This window comes from Doryrhamphus excisus, linkage group LG12 (genome assembly GCF_037039965.1).
Source record: "Doryrhamphus excisus strain RoL-2023G ecotype Guam linkage group LG12, RoL_Dexc_Guam_v1.1, whole genome shotgun sequence".
In the NCBI taxonomy this organism is placed as follows: Eukaryota; Metazoa; Chordata; class Actinopteri; order Syngnathiformes; family Syngnathidae; genus Doryrhamphus; species Doryrhamphus excisus.
The window spans coordinates 10955422-10976089 of NC_136368.1; the positions used below are offsets into that span (position 1 = coordinate 10955422).

General features: G+C 38.8%; 2 protein-coding genes across 2 annotated transcripts; both read right to left on the minus strand.

Moving 5' to 3' along the window:
• Positions 1-6: 6 nt before the first annotated feature.
• Positions 7-14679, minus strand: esyt3 (extended synaptotagmin-like protein 3). Its single transcript, XM_058082933.2, has 23 exons — positions 14252-14679; positions 12342-12383; positions 11246-11380; positions 11086-11162; positions 10945-11014; positions 9965-10054; positions 9831-9886; positions 9607-9727; positions 9357-9533; positions 8594-8676; positions 8307-8355; positions 8097-8186; positions 7483-7545; positions 7341-7397; positions 6176-6247; positions 5997-6083; positions 5758-5907; positions 5063-5400; positions 4408-4506; positions 3105-3236; positions 2839-2944; positions 2192-2241; positions 7-457 (listed from the first exon to the last, which is right to left on the minus strand). The coding sequence occupies exons 1-23, from the start codon at positions 14597-14599 to the stop codon at positions 406-408; spliced, it is 2544 nt and encodes an 847-aa protein (XP_057938916.2). The 5' UTR covers positions 14600-14679; the 3' UTR covers positions 7-405.
• Positions 14680-16502: 1823 nt separating this feature from the next.
• faima (Fas apoptotic inhibitory molecule a) lies at positions 16503-20443 on the minus strand. The gene is made up of 5 exons (XM_058082324.2): positions 20342-20443; positions 19630-19760; positions 19328-19556; positions 18811-18860; positions 16503-17877 (listed from the first exon to the last, which is right to left on the minus strand). The coding sequence occupies exons 2-5, from the start codon at positions 19741-19743 to the stop codon at positions 17728-17730; spliced, it is 543 nt and encodes a 180-aa protein (XP_057938307.2). The 5' UTR covers positions 19744-19760; positions 20342-20443; the 3' UTR covers positions 16503-17727.
• Between the last annotated feature and the right edge of the window lie 225 nt (positions 20444-20668).

The following is a 20668-nucleotide window of genomic DNA, read 5'->3' on the forward strand; positions in this document are numbered from 1 at the left end:
CGAAATAATGAAACGAGTCCCACTCCATACACTGTGCATTAAATACTTTATTTTTCATTTTTTAATAGCTGTCAGTGACTCCCTTTTGGGTCCTGATAAAAGCTCTTGATTAAAACAGCAGAAATACAAACATTAATGACTCTCATCATTCGGTCAACAAGTAGAAAGGTTTTCGTTAGTAACATCAACCAGGTTCATGATTGTCAAACGAAATCATCAACATTTACAGCTACAGAATTGGAGCACACGACCATGTATGTATGCCAACATACTGTATATCATAACGGGATTTGGTAGCTTTTCATTTCAAACATTAGAAAGCAAATGAAACAGTCAAGTCCAGAGATTGATTTTAATACAACTTTTGTAAACTTGCAGAATAACTGAAGAGCTACAAACAGACTTTTATAGCCCCGATGTGCTTGGTCTCGTCATTCCTTGTAAAGCAAGCTTGTACCTTGTGAAGAAAAAAAGGACAAATTATTAAAAGGTGAATATTCATATAAATTTAAAAACAAAGCTGTGTTTTACTAATGGGCATCAATATTTTAGTGTCTTCTTTTTACATTTTGCCACTTTGGACACCACTGATAGATGGCAATACAAGTGCGTAATTGACTATGGGGTGTTATTTCATATACAGTAAAGTCTCGTTATATTGATATCGGTTATATCGAAGTACTGCTTATTACGATACTATTTTCATTTCCTGGCAAATTTCTAGTCTTTTATGATATAATTAGTTCCGTTAATTAGTACGATACCCGGTTATTATGATAATCCGGTTACTACGATGCCCTTTTCATCTCCCGCCAGCCAATTTGGTCTGCTTATATCGATACAAAAGCAGCTTAAATCAATCTTTGCTTAAGGATTTCAATACCAAAAAAGAACACGGCGAACGGCTGCTTCCAGTCAACTTTATTTTTCACACTTCCACTACCAGAGCACAGCACACACACCGATTCCCGCACTTCCTGGTTCACAGGTCATGCTCAACCCGCCCCACATAGCTGGCCAAACACATGCCTGCAACAGAAGAACCAACTGACATAGCATACACACCTATTCCAACGAAGACACAAGCGTACAAATACATGTATTTAATTGTGTTGTATTCAGATATCTTTTTATCGCTTGCAATAATCACTGTTTTTCATATGTACATGCTGGCGTTCGTGGTTTCTCTCGTGTGTATAGATTCTATACACACGAGAGAAACCACGAACGCAGTTGGTTCTTCTGTTGCAGGCATGTGTTTGGCCAGCTATGTGAGGCGGGTTGAGCATGACCTGTGAACCAGGAAGTGCGGGAATCGGTGTGTGTGCTGTGCTCTGGTGGTGGAAGTGTGAAAAATAAAGTTCGCCGTCTTCTTTTTTGGTATTGAAATCCTTAAGCAAAGATTGATTTAAGCTACTCGACATTGTTCTATAGTATAGAACAATGTCGAGTGCATTATTGCCCACTTTTAATGCAGTTCGGCACAGGATCGGATATATCGACAGTCTGGTTATATCGATATTTTTTCCGACTCCCGACAATATTGATATAACGAGACTTTACTGTATAATGGGTTCTAATTATATTAACAACAATATTTAGAAGGTCAAACAGGTTTTCTATGCTCGGACTACAAAAATATCCCATTTATAATTAAGGAATGTTAATTCGCTTCGTCACAGTACAATTCATGTTTCCTTATGCACACCCAGGCAATGATGTTACCATGCTTGACTGGAGGCAATTTTCTTAGTAGTCGTTTTGTGTTGCCATACAAGACCCACAATGACTACTCTACAGTTTATACAGGTTACATATTCTCATTTACTGTAATAAAAGTGAGATTGCTCAAATGTACTTTTGTGAGATACAATTGTTACAGCACTAGTTTCCTCCATTAGTAAAATTGGCTGAGCTCATAGTAACATTATGAACAAACATACACCAAGTCTCAAGGAACAATGTGCCCCATTGTTCCTGTGTCGCTGTGAAAGTGCTTCATGTTTCATGTTGACAAGAGCGCTGGCACCAAGGGGGGGACAACATGCAGTGGAAAATTAACTCCCACATTGTGAAAGCAAATTCAGAAGGGTCATGTGAAAGTACCACAGTGAAGTAAAACAGTGAAAAGCGTGAGTGCTGAAAAGCAGTAAACGGCATTTAGCATTAAGTAGAAGAAAGTGAACCATACCAGTTTTTGACACCTTTGACGAGATCCAGCTGGGAAAGAATGACGTGTACCTGTGGGCAGGAAATTCAGTTAGGTATATAGATGTGAATGAGTCTTTTTCTTTGTCTTTCGGCTTTTCCCTTCAGGGGTCGCCACAGCAAATCAATCTCCTCCATCCAACCCTGTCTTCTGCATCTGTCTCTCTCACACCAACTACCCTCATGTCCTCCTTCACTACATCCATAAACCTCCTCTTTGGTCTTCCTCTACGCTTCCCACCTGGCAGCTCTATCTCCTCTGGACATGTCCCAACCATCTCAGTCTAGCCTCCCTGACTTTATCTCAAAGGCCTCTAATCATGTATTGCCCCCCTGATATACTCATTCCTGATCCTATCCACCATGGTCACTCCCAATGAGAACCTCAGCATCCTCCAGTTCTGCTTCCTGTCTTTTTCTCAGTGGCACTGTCTCTAGACCAAACAACATGGCTGGTCTCACTATAGTTTTGTATGTATATATGCAGATGTGAATGTAAAATGTAAAAATACTTTCTAAAAAAAATCTAGTGTGACCTCATCAAACCATATAGAACAAGTTTGTGTCAGTAAGCATTTCAAATGTTTAAGGAATTGAAGATCATGTGCCGGGATATCCGTGATAGCATACCATTCCAATATCCTTTCTTTCCCGCCTATGAAACATCTTGTTGTTTTTGACAGCCACATCCACTGTGCGAGTTAGGGCCTCCTCAAGGGACACATCAAACTCAAACCTGTGATGAAAGAACAGGTGAATATCACCACATACAGCCCGAGCACGGAATACACAATTCAGTAGTGCCATAACCCACATGTGTCAGATTCAGGCCCACACAAAGACACATTCACCAGCTGTCATGTGCATTTTGTCTCAACCCAAGCCCAAGAGCTTACTTTTCTTCAAAGATCGGATTGACAGTCCTCTTTTTGACATGGGTCCTCTTGCGGTGTCTCCAGGATTGGTCTGGCAGCAAATACAGACGCACGTAGGAGTCTGTGCCATTTTCACTGCAGGGAAAGAGGTCCCTATGGACAGCAATTAAACATGCCAGGTCATTTTCACTGCAAATTCAGTGTGTATCCTGTGTTTAGAGCTATGGAGCTTATTTTAAACTATTTTTTTCCTAAATAAACTCCTTTTTTAAATATAATTAGTATCCCACAAGTGTGCATAACAGATTGCATCCTTCAATTGTTTAAAAAAATACAGTAGCAAGACAAATCTCTCTAAGCACATATTAAGACGCTGACCGTCCAGGCATCTCCTGCAGTACCAAGTAGCACCTACTATTAATTCAACCTGAAGAGCTGCTGGTTGCACTTTATTTTGATATCAACGTTTTATTGTTTTGTGTCAAAAAAAAATTTTGGTTGCAATTCCTGTACTTTTATTGAAAATGTATTCAATATTGAAAATGAGTCCAGAAGCTCCTGTTAATTCAAGCTGAAGTGTTGGTTGCACTTTATTAAAACAAAATGTGAATGTATTTGCCATTAATTGTTGTTTACTTCTTTGTTGATATAAATAAGTAATTGATACCCGATTCCCTTACAAAAAAAAAACAATGTGATTCTAGGAAACTTCACCTGCACTGTCCAGTATCCAGGTATTTATTTCACAGTCACACTGGTTACATTTTTGTGTAAAAAGTTACTGAATCAATTTAAAGTTACTGAATTGTATCGTTCTCAACGTACAGTATCGTCCTTGAATCACATTGGCAACCACAAATCATGATGCGACTCGAATAGTTATTAAAATTAATCGTTACTAAAAGGAATCGTTAACCCCCTAGAGTCTACTGTAATTTAGTGTGGCCTATTGGTTACCATGTTGGCCTCTCAGTCTGGGTTTTTTTCCTGGTTTTCTGGCTTCCTTTAACATGACAAGAACATGCATGTTTGCATGCTCTAAATTGTCCACAGGTGTGAACGGGAGTAAGGATGTTTATCTATGTGCGCCCCAGGAATGACTGGTGTCTTCCCCAAAGTGAGCTGGGATACAGCCCAGCTCACCCTTAACTCAAATGAGAACACGCAGTGTAGCAAATTAATGACAGAACAAATACTGTAACTTAAGAATGCCTCTACTTGCAATGTATACTTCAGGTAGACACAAAAGATGTCTGTCAGGGTACTGTATATTGTGTTTCTCTTTGACCATGCATTGTGCGTGGTGTATGGGTTTGTACTGTACCTGCAGGAGTGAACCATGATGACAAGTTTATTTCGCAGAGTGGCATAGCGTGCAGTGAGGCTGATCTCCCCAAACGAACCCCGATGTTTACGGAGGGCCCTGTGGTGATCATGAACATGCAGGAATGTTAGAACACATTAAACACAGAAAGATTTTAGACTTATATGTATACATACACTATAAAGTCGGCTCTTACCACAACAAGGCTGAAATTGTTCAATTTATTTTTTCAAATATATTCATTAATAAATAATGGTACTTTCATGGTTGAATATGGCCTGTTATTAGTAAAAAAAAATGCATATTTAAACAAACAGTATTTTAAGCAAACATGTATTTACGGCATATATTAAGCACTTTCAAGCATAAACATGCCTCAGTGGACTAAAATACAAATAAAAGACGAAAAAGCACTGAAAGACACATTATGTAGTATGGCACTCATTTGAAAGAAGGGCCAACTCATTAACCACCATAAACAAGGAACAACTGTATCTGGAGCCAATACTGCGTTTCCTATGTTTTGAAATAAAAAAAACCCAAGCTCAAAGAGGGTCCCGGAACAAAGTGTGTTCAACTTCAGAGGCTCTATTGTATTTCGAATTTTCTCAACCAATTTCACTTTATGATTAACAAAACAACACCACATGCTCACTCTGGATATGAGGCTCCATCTGCCAGGTCAAAGCGGGATGAAGCCAGTGAGTTCTCTGACAGAAGGCTGTGGGAATCGTAGCGCCGCATGTTTGCTGTTGCAGGTGACGGCCTCAAGGTTTCAGAAGCCAGATAGGAACCACGCCGGTGGGTTGAATAGTCATCCATAAAGCCGGGCTGAGGATTGGCTGGTCTGTCTGCAGATGAGGCTTGACTGACAGGACTTGTTTTGGAAGAAAGTGCTGACATGGAGGATGCGGAAGTAGGTCCTGGGTTGCTCTGTTGGACTTGAGGAGGAGTGATGATCGTTTTGGGTGGCGGCTTTTCCAGAGTAAGTACCTAAACAGGGATTGAGTTACTGATTACTGAAAAAATTACAAACAGAAAGGTACAGACGGGTAAAGAAAAAAACATCATCTGCCTAATTATGTCTGTTTACATACAAATGGGCCTGGAACACCATAACTACATTTAATGTAGAAGTAGCTCTAAATGAGGTATTAATAATATTTGCTTGTAATGACCAGCTGTGTGTAGTGTTCTCAATAGGGATCCAATCCAGTATTGGTATCAGAAATTGATGATACCACCTGCGGATATAGATATCGAGAAATAGATCGGAAGTGAAAAAATTTAAAGTGGGAGATGCCTGGTTCAGAACTCAGCTACTAAATATGGTCATCTGGGAGTGCCCACCCTTAGAGTGGCCTTCAGTTTGAGCTGGCTATTTGCTCCAGACTGCTCTAGCAGGAAGCGCTGGTCAAGTGTCATGTTGGAGACGTTGACGAAGCGACTGAGGGGCAGACGAAGAACACCCAGTTGTGTCTTCTTCTCATTTTCTTTGACCTAGCATAAGAGCACACACGGTTGTTTAAATAATTGAAACTGAACGGTTGGGAAACACTGATTTAGAGTATGAGCATTAAATGGCAAACCTGAATAAGAAGCTGCTGTGTTTTGACATCATGAACAAAAAAAGTGAAGCCTTCTTCCCACACTGGGTCTTTGGTTGCGAAGGCAACCTAGAAGAGAGGGTACAGATGGTTATACAAGTGACTTCATAACAAAACAAAGATATATTGGGTTTATACATTGTGCACATTGTCGGAGGTACCTTGCTTTTTCGATGTTCATCTGCAATGGAAAGTTCCACATAGGAGCTTGGACCGGCAGACTTCCTTGTGAGCTGTGAACAAAGCTAAATCAGTCAGTGTGAGGGATCTTTTATATCCTGGTATAAATAAAACAGAAACCTAAATGTGAGGATACATTTTAGAATTCCATAAGTGGAAATGTTTTTTGTGATAGCAAAACTTTTGCTGAAATCAACATTTGGCCTCAAGCGGACAGGTTGGAACGTTTTAGATTCCATACATTCCAGCAGACAGCATGTACTCCACACTATCTGGAACACATTTTACCCAGGCTAAACAACCTGAAAGGTGACATCTTATTGGAATTTTTTTTATACATTTGCCACATGTTGCAGCGAAGTGGGATGGTTTCTTCGTCCAAATATTGTACGCAAGAACAGTTTATAAAATAACTGTCACTGTTCAGTGAGTTCCTCTTTCAAGATGAGTCCACATGCATATACATTTTCACAAAAAAATGTTAGGTTTGATAAAACAGCGTCAAGGGATTTCAACGTGACTGTATTTGTACCGTAAATGGCCAGCAGATGGCAGTATATTGAGGCCATCGCTAAGATTTGCCTCACAGCTAGGAGACAGAAGTTCGATTCCACACTCGGCCATCTCTGTGTGGAGTTTGCATGCATGGGTTTTCTCCGGGTACTCCGATTTCCTCCCACATTCCAAAAACATGCTAGGTTAATTGGCGACTCCAAATTGTCCATAGGTATGAATGTGATAATATAATATAATAATATAATATAATCATAATGTTGTGTTTTTTTAGTTTTGACCAGTAGTAGTCAGAAATATAACCATAAAGCCCAACCCAATTAATGTCTTATCTGAATAACATTCATTACAATGACATTAATTAAGTTACTTAAGTTAAGTTTATAAAGAACACATTTATTTTCTGTATGTATTATTTTTCTTAAAATATAAAAATCAGAACTAAAGAGGAATTGTGGCAACAACAACATAAGCTGGTAATTACACACCCACAAACATGACACACATGCAGTCGACAGACAGGAAATACCAGCTTGAGAGACATAAGACAAAGGAAACTTGATACAACAGTTGTGGATAGGACTACTTGCGATCTAATAACATTCCACAACTGAAACATTACAATTGTCTTACCCGAGCTTCTCGTTCATGCTTCTTTTTCTGATGATGCTCAATCTCACTGTGGTCTTTCTATAGAAAAGTACGTGAATATTCTTCACATCCTTGTTGTCCATTGGTCAATTAATTCACATACACTATATTGAAATTTACTTACAGGGAGGTTTGAGGCATTGTCCAGATACACTGCAAGCATTGCAACGGCATAGCCATCAGCAGACTGGAAAAGAATTAAATCATGTTGAAACATCATCTGTAGGGCTATTACCACCATACTGTCTAAATGTATTTACAATCATATAGAAAATCAATAATTACTGTATTTGCGGTCAAGTAGATGCTTTATTACAATTTAGTAGAGTGGAACCCGTTTATGTTGACTCCCCTCGGTTTTGCTGACTCACATATGTAGATATAAGAGGTTGTCAAACATAACCAAAATCAAATGTTCACTCATTGGTTCATGCCATACATCCATCCTTTTTCTATGCCGCTTATTCTCATTAAGGTCGCAGGGTTGGTTCAAGTCAGTCAGTGTGAATTAACATTTTAAAAAAACATGTAGAATAATATATAATGTATATTGTATATATAATATTATAATAAATAAGTGACTACAAGTTGCAGGACACACAATGAAAAGGTGTGACTTTTGATCTTATGGCAGATTGTTGACATGTGGTGTGTTTTCATGTGGTATTTTATACTCTGAAGCCGCACTTTAGACAGCCCTGATGTAAATGTGTGAGCAGCATTAGGGCAGCTGAGTACCTCCTTCAGCAAAGTGGAGTCACTTTGAAGGGAAAGCCAATTAAGCTTCAGATGAACTTCTCCATGCTGGACACCCTCAAGAGGAAACCACTGGTACATAAGAGTGAGATACACCAATAAGAAAATATATACATACAGTATCACACTGCATAAGCAGCTTTAAAAAAAAAAAAAACACTTCTTTTATTTTTGCTGAGACAAAAAGCTCACCTGATCCATTTCTTTCAGCTTCTTTACTTCTCCAAGATCAAGGTGATACCTTGCACAGAAAGCACATACAATGAATCGCTACAACGCAGGGATGTAACCTACGTAACGCATTACAGTAGAAGTACATGCAATACTTTCACTACACTACAAAGATTTAGACATAAATATTAATTAAATATTAAATAATACATGCATGTATGTTTTTTCCATAATTTAATCTTTCAAAAGTTGAATTAATGTTAAGGACTTGGATTTTTAGTCACAACAGTATCACATTCGTACAGTACCTTCCAATGAAGTCATCTTTGTCCGTATCTTCATCAAATAGCTCGACTTCTAGTTCTTGGCCAGGGGCTTCATGGACAACAAACTGCACATAAGCACAAAACATGTTACTAAATTCAATATTTAAACTACAACCTTGTGTAATAAACCGATAATCAATTAATACATTTTCTTAAAGGAGCCGCTAGTTTCACGTACATACACATATAGTTTCACATACCGAAATCAGACATCTACCACAAAATAAATTCTAACTTATAAAGCATGGCAGAGATACATTGAATCTAAAGACATGTCATACAGTGCTAGCGGTTGTTGACATAATGAAAATCAAAAGCGACACTGGCTACTGCTTGCACATTGACTGAATTATGGTGTTACAATAAAGGAGTTCTGAACCTACAGCATTTGCTGACACCGCACAGACATTCCAAACACATGCATGTAGGGTTAATTGATTACTCTAAATTGGTATGAATGATTGTTTGTCTACATGTGCCCTGTGGCAACCAGTCCAGGGTGGACCCCGCCTCTTGCCCGAAGTCAGCTGAGATATAACCCAGGTTCCACTATATTTTTATTATTGATTAATTTAATTCTTATAATTTTATTACTGTACTTTACATGTCCTTCATGTGTTCTATGTACAGTGTGAGTGACTTCAAACTTAATGTAAGTATACTTTAGTTTGAAGAGCTGACTTACACCGAAACGTGACTTACATCACAGCACCCAAGGACCACTTGTAATGTAGTATTATTTTACCTCATAGACTTCCCCCCAATGGGGGTGTAAATTCTCTTTGACAGTCTTGCTCTTGACACTTCGGTCGCCGACACGGAGAGTTGTATATGGATCTGACTTGCCCTTCACCAAACCCAACATGTACGTATCCTTGGCCACCAGGTCTCTGGCCTCCAATAAATGGACTCTCACCACCCCCTAAAAAGCAGCAGTGGAGATCAAAGTTCATTCATTCATATCATTCTACAGTGTTTTTGCTTTACTAACGTACACGAGGCAGTGGAAACCTCATTTGGTCCACTTTCACTTGGTCAATGAGCGGAAAGCACATGCGGTTGGGCAACACCATGAGAGAGGCAATGATGTCCATGATGGTCCCCTCAGACAAGGAACTAAAAGTATGCAGATGAGGTGAGAGCGCTATAAAATACCCAAATGTTGCAGGGATTGGAGGGAGGCCAAATAGAGACTGTAGAGGCAGAAGAAAGAACACACCTGAAAGCAGGGCTGTCTAAAATGTTGGTCATGCCAGTCCAGTTGATTTCAAGGGTCTGAAGGAACATAAAAGAGGTACAGCATGGATAATGGCACATGTGAGTGTGTCACACAGACAAGTCATAGGGACTTACAGGCCGGCGAATGAAAAAAAAGGTGACACCTCCCACGAGTGGTGCTTGACCAATGAGTGGCTCCAGAATGACCCGGATCATCCCCTGGAGCTGGAAGATTGAAAACACTAGCAGGAACTTTTTCTCCTTCAATTATATTTCATGAGATTGACAAAAGCAATACAGTCGTCCCTTGCTACATCACAATTCAAACATCTCTCCCTCACTCTATCAGAGCTTTTCAAATTAATAAATAAAGGATTGCCGTTTAATGTTTGACTATGGACCGGTATTAGTCCAAAAATATTGAAAAATCATTTCTGATCACTGGGCATCAGTAATGTTACACTGATGAGACATGACATTATATTACATTAGCTTACACGGAGTCAGCGATGGCATGTCAGACATATAGAAGTGGTACATTCTTTGCTTCTTACTTTGTCCTTTTTCCCCACTCCGTTTGAAACACTAGTGGAGGCTAACTAGTTAGATCCGTAGCTTGCTTATGCTGCGAGCGGCAGCTGTTTCGTATGTCCCTGCAGTGATCTTGTAGCCTGTGTATTAGTGTTGCATGATGTGGTGTCAACAAAGAGTGTAAAGGTGACTATAGGGGTGTTATTTCATGTGTAATGGTCTCTGATAATGGAAAAAACTGTACTTGGAAAGTCAGGTCAGGTTTTCTACGCTCTATCGACAAAAATATTCAGTTTAATAATATTTAACTATACTTCACAGAAATTCACTTATTATGTGGTTGTAAATACGATGAGACATAAACTTCCGAGCTGCAGTAATCATGCTTTTTGTGTGCAGCTTTCAGAACTCAGAGTTCAGCTCATGAAAGACAGGAGGACAAATACGTTTTTGTGGCGTGTTCTTCTGTTATAATTAAATTAACCTGAACCTGAAGATAATGATTGCAGAAACACTGGAAAGTGCTGTATACTGTCAGCTTCTAATGCGCGGTTCACGGGCAAATAAAATGATGGGATGTTTACTTTGAGTCCCTTGACACCAGCTGTGATTGCCGACTTCAACTCTGCGTCGATGTCCACATCACCCTCATAACTGCAAAACAAAAACATGTAATAAAGTAAGGGTCCATATTGTACTTTGCAGAAATAAAATGTCAAACCAACCTGATATTCATGTCCAGAACCACCTCCCTGTGATCCACTTCATGGGTGTATGCTTTCATTCCAGTGATCCGGAGCGGCTGAAATTATGTAGTATTGAATGAATGAATGTAGTGTAGAATAATGTAGTATTTCAACCAGGGTCAGATGGGTTTAGACTCACTATGTGTCCAAAGTGGATTTTGGTAAACGTGAATGTTTTGAGCTCTGAGCTAGATTGCTGGACGGCTGACTGAATGTTTTCTCGAAGGAGCTTCTCCATGAACATCCCAAAAAAAGGCCACGCCTGCTCCAATACCTGAAAGAAGATAAGAAACAAGCTTTACCAAGCAGCAATAACTCACTTTCATTTCACAGGTAGAAAGATCTGAGATACTTCAAGAATTAGGATCAGCATTATGACTGCTTGCACAACCCAATAACATTCAAACACAAGGTAATTAATGTGATTATTCATTGTGTTTATTCTTTTGGGTGTAGTCTGGGGTGCGGAGCCCCTAAGGGGACATGATGACTAAAAAAAAAAAAAAAAAAACTAATCCTGAAAAACTTGAGTTTTTCAAGCCTTTATTTACTACAGTACCAGTATTTCCAGGTTAGCTGCTGCAACAACACTGACGTTGACTCTGATCAGCCAGCTTCCGATTGGGCACTTTAGGGTAAAATCAAAGGATGCAAAGGGGCCACCTATATATATATATATATATATATATATATATATATATATATATATGTTTTGGGTTTTTTTAGGCTAAAAACATTAAGTATATATAGTATTTTGTGTTGTTGGTATCAACATTTCAGCTTTTTTGCTTTGCCTTGCGCCTTCTTGCACTACTTTTCCAATTTTTGCAGTCTGCCACGGGACAATAAAAACTGAAACACGGGCCACAATTTACAAGACCCTCAATAAAATCATTATTATATACCCCCCCCCCCCACCACCACCACTACATGATATTTGTTTTCAATTTCTCCTGCACCCAACACATGCACTGACTTTGAACTATGTTCCATTTGTTACTCATTTGTAATCATAGTTTTACTTTCCAAATTACGGTAACATAAAAACAATGTCTCTTAAGAATTAAAAAAAAGACTAAAACTGCTTGGAGTGGCTTTTAAAAATCAGTAGCCTTGAAATGATCTCAAATGCCAGAAGACGAAATGTTATATCGCCCTGTCACAATGCTGGCAGTAACGTAAAGCCCCTTTAACTATGGATTGGGAAACACAAAATGAATGTTCTGATACATTACCTTGTTAACCCACTCGACTTTCTCCACATCAGTGAAATGGATCTTTGAGAAAAAAAACAACACAATTACTTGGAAGTGTTTTCTCGTAGATCATATAACTGGATTGTGGCATGCAGGATGATAGAAAAATAATGAAGATGGCTTCTCGATTAGAATACATGTGCAGAATCAAGCCCGATTATGAATGCATTTGTTAACCCATTTGTCAAATTTGACTTCAAATCGATGTGGAATGGTAGATCAATATTCTTTAGGGCTTACCACAGCTTTTTTTTGGCAGTATCAAAACTGAGAATTAGAAATACTGTAGATGTTTGGAATCACCTTCAAGGCACCTGCTGAATATGTTCAAATTCATTTGAAAAAAATGGTTACACATTTCAATAAAGACACACAACACTCACAGTCCACAATTTGAAACCTGACAACACTCGATCCATCTAGATTGTACAAAAGAGATGTGTAGAAATTGGTAAAAATTCTGGAAAAAACTGAATTTCCCCCTAATTTCTTGAAACTGTCCCTTATTTACAAATGCAAATGCTGAGAGGTCTGGTCCAACACATTGTTAAAAGGTGGAGGGACAGTGGGGAAACTGCAGTGGTCCAAATTTCACATCTGAAATTAATGCAACATTTGCCAGAAAAAAATTTATATTTTCAAAAAAAATTCTAATTATTTTCAATATTTTTCATCTGTTTTCGTTCACTGTCTCCGTTTTGTTACAGTATTATATGTTGTATATACTGCTGCACCAGTCTGAACCCCTGACGTCACTTCCTGTCCACCACCCCTTAGCACCGGAGGACATGAACAGCGACATCTTTACTTATGTCTCAGCTGTCTTATTTATTCTTATTATGTCTACTCTATTGGGTACTGTGAGTGGAAAGGTGACAATAACGGTGGTATTTCATGTCTAGAGGCCTCTGATAATGTTCAAAATTGAATGTGAAGGTTGTAAACAGGCTCTTTCTGTCCAACCATAAAAAAACATTCCATATGAAATTCTACTATGAGGAAATTTAATTATCACAGTTGGGTCTGGAACCAATTAACTGTGATATAAAGGGATTACTGTATTAGTACTGTACTTTTTTTATCTGGAAATGTCTCGGTTGTGTATGTTCACCTCCTGCATGTGTGGGTTTTCTCCGGGTACTCCGGTACTCCCACATTCCAAAAATATGCATGTTAGGTTATTTGGAAACTCTAAATTGTCCATAGGTTAGGTATGAATGTGACTGTAAATGATTGTCTATCCAGTATGTGCCTTGCAACAGGCTGGCGACCACTCATGTACCCCGGCTCTCACATAACCCCAATGGGGATAAGCGCCATAGAAGATGAATGGATGGATGGATGTTTAGACTGTCATCTACAGTCTTCTTCAGAAGGGTCAGCTGACCTCTGTGCGGTGTCACTTATCAGCTGCACTTCCTTGCCTGGCCAATTTGATGGACCTGACAGTTGGCCACGCCCCCAGCTGATTGACGGGCTCAGGAGGAGGGAGTCCAAATATGGATATCAAGATTGATGATGTCATCAATCACCTTTCTGTATATGTTTGCTTCTGTCCTAATGTGGTTATGTCTTTGACAATGATCCAATATGGCTGATTTATGTTTTCTTCTAAAAAAAAAACCCACAAATGGCAGTTGAACCATGTCAAGGTAAAAAAATGCCATCAAAAAGAGAATATAGGAATAATAATCAACTAAATATTGGCCAGGTAGTGTATTTAAAATGCAATTTCTTGAAGTGGGTGTGGTAGAGGGGCTCCGGGTAAAGAGCTAAGGATCTGCCCAACTCTGGTATGCCATGCAAATAAGGTCAAATGGTAAGAAAATATATCTTATCCAAATGGCTTTTCTGACAGCTCAAATCCCTAAGCAATGCACGTTACGTACCCATGTTGCCATCTGTAGGGAGTTCTTCAGTTCCGTGTTGACCACCTGTGTCTCATTATCCACAAAGTCGATGGCGGTTCCGATCCTGGAGTCCTTCCACTGTCGATTCTTCTTCCACCAAGTGACCATCAGCATGCACAGCAGCACCCAGCTGATACTGAGGCCCAGGTATCCTGTTATATAGACGGGGTAGAAGACCACTACGCTCCGGATGAAATACATCAGAAATTCAGTCAGAATGCGGTTGACGGTGGACGGGTTCAGTTTCTCCGAGCTGCCGTGGATGGATAGTTTGTCGCTGAGGTCGAGTCCCTCCATCGGGGCGCTTGGATACTCATGAGAAGACATCAGGACGCAAGCAGGATATCTAAAACAGCATTTAAAATACAGCTGGCACCGGCCCTTGTCAGAACTTCCTCTTGGAAGCCATGATATGTTTTGGGTGCAGCGTGAAAGTAGACCGAAACACTTCCGCGTTGGAGAGCACCGGGAGGTATGTAGACACACCTGCACTCAGGGTGGGCGATACTGGCCATTTTGGGTGTCGACTCGATACCAAGTAACAATACTGATACGATACTGACTCTTTTGACGTGAATATTATCAGTAGCATTAAATGAGTTTGTGATTTCACCCATTTAATTTGTTGGTCAGAGATTTTTGGAAAAAAACAGCACACACAATTGTGAACTACTTTAATGATATATAAACTAGACAATGTCAGTATTTAAAAATGGTTCCCCTTCTTCCCCTTTTATTACTTACATTTTTTGAGTAAAAGTCCAATAGTCCAAAACAAGTAAACAAAAGCAAAAACTACTGTTAAGTCTCATTCAAATCATAGTCTTTTCGCCCCTGCGTGTTTTTTAAAGAATATATAAATAAAAAAAATCACAATATATATATCACATATAGACAAACAACCATTCATACTCACATTCATACCTATGGACAATTTGGAGTCGCCAATTAACCTAACATGCCAACATGTGGCATAATAGGTCCCCTTTAATCTTTATACATAGAGGTACTATATACTTGTTTTGGATACAGTATATTTAAAATATTCCATTATTAACATGACCTTTTTTGTTAGAAAAACATGACCACTCCAAATTGTCCATAGGTGTGAATGTGAATGGTTGTTTGTCTATATGTGCCCTGTGATTGGCTGGCAACCAGTCCAGGGTGTACCCCGCCTCTCGCCCGAAGACAGCCGGGATAGGCTCCAGCACCCCCGCGAGGATAAGCTGTAGAAAATGAATGAACAAAAAAATAAGATGGTTCTTGATGGCTCAGTTGAATTTGCTTCTTTACAGACTGTTGACCTGGAGAAAATTGTTTAGTAGTATCAACCCTGAACATCAGTGGATGTGTGTTTTCCTGAGGTGCTGTGGGAGAAAGGTTAAGGCATAGGATTAAAAATCCAATCCAACACAAAAGATTAGTGTTTGACTCGAAATACAATGGGGCCTCCCGGAGGAGGTTCCAGTCCGGCCAAAGTTATTTTTCTTTAAAAATCTGTGAGATCAACCCTTTTTGTAACTTCCAATGCAAATATGAAATAATTTGAAAACTCAAGTAACAAATGTCGCAAACAAGAAAGTGTGGTGAAATACTTATTACAATGACTATTGACCTTCAAAGCTAGGTGATGCCTTAGGCAGTTACAACTTGTATATAACCAATAATTTGTCCTATTTCAAAGAAATATTTTTTTGTCCACCTCAAGAAAGCTTGAGGAAAAAAGTCAGTCTTGTGTAGGCCTTTTAAAGCCATGATGTGCATCCACAGTTGGCCACTTGGTGGCAGTGTTGGCTTACTCAACCCTCTCCCTTCATATTTTGATTGAGTGATTGATTGATGACAAGCTTTATTTTACACCACTAAAAAGGTGGTGCCATGTGTAAATGCCTGATTAGATTTGCTTTCAAAGCAGGTGCCCTTCCTAGCAATAAAGGTGATTACACAATGACAAAATCATGGTGAATATTATTGATTAGAACGCTGGTTTTACTTGATTTACAGCAAAGACTTGTGTGCAGTGTAAAGTTTGTACTTTCTATAACACAGTTCAAAAAGAGCACTGTTGGGTCGTGTCCTCATGCTATGCAGGCATAGACCACCAATAAGAGGTCATGGTCTCTGGAGACTTAAAATAAGTCAGCCTTTCACCAGTCACCATCAAAATCTTAACTCATTGTGAGACAAATCGGAGTTAAACACAATTTTTATTTAGTTTTTATTGTTTTTCTACAATATATATAAGAAATAAACATTTTGCACTTCTCTGCTACTTTACAAATGGAAATAGAATTTGGAAAAACAACCACAATATACAATCATGGAAAAAAATCATTAGTTTCTTCACTTTAATGCCTGATACAACCAAAGGTTTATTTGTTTGAACAGATGTAATGATGATAACATAAAATAGGTAATAAAAGATATCTGGCAACTTCCAATTTTTTTCTTAATTTTCCCCAAATCACTTATATTCTTACATAAATAACTATAACATTGTACTTCTAAAACATCTCTTATGAGCTATTTTTGTTGTCATTGTTATGTTTCTCTAAACAACTGTACCTTTAGTTGTACCAGGCATTAAAATGAACAAGAAAGTGAAGAAACAAAGTAGTCTAATATTTTTTTCCATGACTGTATGTCATACTTACAAAGCACAGACTATTTTAAATACATTTTACAAAGTTAAGTTCACCATAATTTTATAAATTAGTAAAGTACCTACAGGATCATTCACAAAACACAACTATTGCTGAAAATTACAGGAATTAAAATGATAGCTTAAGGTTTACTAACAAGTTTTGTGATTTTACATTTACTGCGGTTACCAAAAATAGAAATATTTACAAACTGAATGGTCAAACCACCACCTGAGCATGGCTTTATATGAAAATGAAAAACAGCAGTGCAATTTTTGCAGTGTTTCAATATAATGGGGCAGGGAGGAATTTCAGTATTATTGCAGACCTGCCAACATTTGTCATATTTGGCATGCAATTTGACTCTTGAATAACCTTGTATGCTTCACTGATCCCCATATGCAGTACAGATAGCAGATAAATAGATAGCAAATTTCAAAGAATTGTTTGTGCCCTGGTGATTAGTCCTCCAGCTCATTATTGGAATTGATCAGGGAGTCAGACAAAGTCTGTTTTGATGACAGCAGATATATTGACGAGGCATAACTTAAATGCAACTTGTTCTTGTTCCCAATTACAGAAAACTGAAATAAGATTAAATACATATGGCACTATATTCTGTCAATATTTGTCACAATTACAGTGTAATGTTTTTGCAGTGTTGTCAGACAGCAGGTCCTGTTACATGACAGCATCTTGCATCTCTAGGCAGCTATTTAGGACATACAACATTTCAGTCAAGTAATCTGTGATCACAACAGTGTAAAACATTTGTGGTTCTTGGATTTAAAAAAAAAACGCAACGGACAGTCACTCTGTGCATTCAGCAATCTCGGCGCCATCCACTAGAAGTGTATGAATGATGCCATCTCGCCGCTTCCCGCTGCTCACAGCCTTTACACAGCAGTTATGGTCACCAAGAGTGAAGTGGGTTTCTGTGCCGTCATCCACAAACTCACCCTGCACCAACAAGCAGAGCAGTGTGAAGACACAATAGTTTCTTTTTTGTTTGGAATGCTCAAATCATACTTGTTGCAAAAAGTGCAAAACAAGTTAACAAAAAGCAAAACAAATTACAAAGGCGACTGTAGCAAATCCCAAAATTATAGGAATTGTTAACGTTTGGACCAATCAGCTCCGGGTAGTTGATACATTCTTTTTTCCGGTTAATGTTAGTGGCTCAGAAGTGCAACTGCAAATTTAGACTCCAGACAAGGGGATTGTACCTCTGTTATACCCTCATTCAAATATTTGAATTTATATTACTACTCCTGTAGTACATCTGTTCCTTCCGTAGGTAAGAACAATATTGTGCAACAAAATTGTGTCAAATGTGTTCCACAAAACGGACATAACATGATGCCAAGGTCCTCCATTAACACCTGCCACAACTCCAACTGTTACCGCTTCTTGTCCGATTCATGTGGCACAATCCCCTCATATGAAGCCCAAGAGATCTCATAAATGTTTTTTTGTAATCGCCAGTCCGTGTTAAAAGGTGTGTATATAAGCAAAATAAAACCAAGTAAGGGCTGCACAGCGGACGAGTGATTAGCATGCAGGCCTCACAGCTAGGAGACCCGAGTTCAATTCCACCCTTGGCCATCTCTGTGTGGAGTTTGCATGTTCTCCCTGTGCATGCATGGGTTTTCTCCGGGTACTCCGGTTTCCTCCCACATTCCAAAAACATGTTAGGTTAATTGGCGACTCCAAATTGTCCATAGGTGGCAGTAGTGATGTAGTGTTGGATGTAGTGGTGGAAGTAGTGTCAAATTATGCATATTATACAGAGACAAACCACATGTCAGCATAGTTTTGGGAGGTAAAAATGCATACCTGCTATACAAAATACAAGGTCTGAAATATTAATAATATTGTAGCCATTGTACTTACAGCTGTCTCAATCTTTTGTCCATTACACCAGACATCCATGGTGTCTTTCTCTGTAAGACAAAAAGCAGTAAATACAAGTGAACACAATAAGCAGTTGTGTAAATGTTTTGCACATACACACGCACACACATATACGTGTATGTATATATATATATATATATATATATATATATATATATATACACACTGTATATATTGTATGTATTGTGAGAAGATCTGTTTGACCGTTGAGTTTTGAAAACACATATGTTGGTCTTGGGTGTGGCCTATTTCAGGCAATACACTTGCCTGATCAGGATTTAAAGTGGTTAACAAGCTTAAACCAAAGGATTCTAACAAGGCATAAATCACTATGCACTGTCTTTGACAATGAAGGAGCAGAGCAGTATGGACGAGTCAATGAAATGGAACATTATGAAACTTGGGTGAACTAAGGTCCACGACAAAAACTGCAACATGAATTAATTAGATACAATAACTAGATCACATTACAGTTGGGTAGTCTTCATGGTCTCACCTAAAACCACCCTCAAATCGTCTCCATCCAGGTTAAGCAGCCAGGTGCTCGTGACTTTTGATCTGTTCTCCATGTACTTCTTTAAGCTTTTCCCGTTTATCTCCAAGGTGTATTCGTAGGCAAACCCGCTGACTGCATCAATGTTGATGGTTGCTTTGGTGTCTAATTTGCCCACACTGAAAGCCTCCTTTCCCACCAATTTAAACATCCAGTCTCGCCTCAGCACCTCCTGCAACAGGACGCAAAATTAGATAAACTCGAGCAGCTCTCTGGCTGCCTTTGTTCATAAGCATGACTTATACCTTTCCATCTACGTATATCACCCGCTTCCCGGTGGTCGTGCCATGTTCGAACTCGATCCTGTGGACTCCATCGCTCAGTGCAACCTCCCACACTCCAGCGAGGTCACCGGACATGCTCTCGTCTGTCAAGCCTCCTGAAAACCAACTGTGCACCGGCCCGGTAAATATCCGAAGAGCGCTTCACCGGACACCATTTGCTAAGCTAACCAGCGAAGCTAGCGCAGACTGTATAGAACCAATGAAACATTACCAACACACTTGTGCGTATTCTTTAAATATACATTAGCAAACAACAGAAGCAAGTCAAATGCAGGCAAATAATAAATAATCGTGATAGTAAAATCACAGCAATGTTTGGAAAAGTTTCCCATATTGGTTGCACTTCCTATGACATTTGTGACAGTCTTCGAAATAAAAGCTGCTAATGTTTGCAGTTTAATGTACATTTCTGGTTCAATTTAATATTTTATCGGACCTAACTATACCACTTAAAAATCAAACGATGTTTTAATATTATTATATTAATTATTATTATTATATTAACCATTATTTGTTTGTTTTGGTCTTTCGCAAGCGACGTGTGTTTATTTTGAAACAACAGTGGAAAAAGTGCTACATCGACGTTCTCCTACGGGCAACCTTTCATTTGGCGTTTACCCACTTCTGAAGGCAACATGATATTTGTATACATATTATGTCAGAGCTGCATTACCTCGACGGTGGTGGAGAGAAGGTTCGGCGCTTGTAGGACTTTTGACCTGTTTTTTACACAGGTTAGTGACAGCAAAATGAACAACCTGGCCGTGGCTATGTTGTAACCATAGTAACATGACATCTGCTTACGTGTGACTTGACCACGCCTCCTGTGACGAGTTGCTAAATTTAACCACATATATATTTTTAGAATCAAACTTGAAAATAATGAACACATTTGATTTTTACAATAAATGCATCTATACTACAAAGTACGTATATGAAAAATATAGCTGATGTCAGTTGGACCTGGTTAGAATTATGTTGCAAATCCATACTCGGGCAC

Coding starts and splice junctions, on each gene's coding strand:
- esyt3 (XM_058082933.2), bottom strand. CDS start 14,599: ATGTCTTCTCATGAGTATCCAAGCGCCCCGATGGAGGGACTCGACCTC. Junction 8,187..8,306: donor AGCTGAAAGAAATGGATCAG/GTGAGCTTTTTG, acceptor CTTATGTACCAG/TGGTTTCCTCTTGAGGGTGT. Junction 7,546..8,096: donor ACTCCACTTTGCTGAAGGAG/GTACTCAGCTGC, acceptor ATTCTTTTCCAG/TCTGCTGATGGCTATGCCGT.
- faima (XM_058082324.2), bottom strand. CDS start 19,743: ATGTCCGGTGACCTCGCTGGAGTGTGGGAGGTTGCACTGAGCGATGGA. Junction 18,861..19,327: donor CGATTTGAGGGTGGTTTTAG/GTGAGACCATGA, acceptor TTTGTCTTACAG/AGAAAGACACCATGGATGTC. Junction 17,878..18,810: donor GACAAAAGATTGAGACAGCT/GTAAGTACAATG, acceptor TTGTTGGTGCAG/GGTGAGTTTGTGGATGACGG.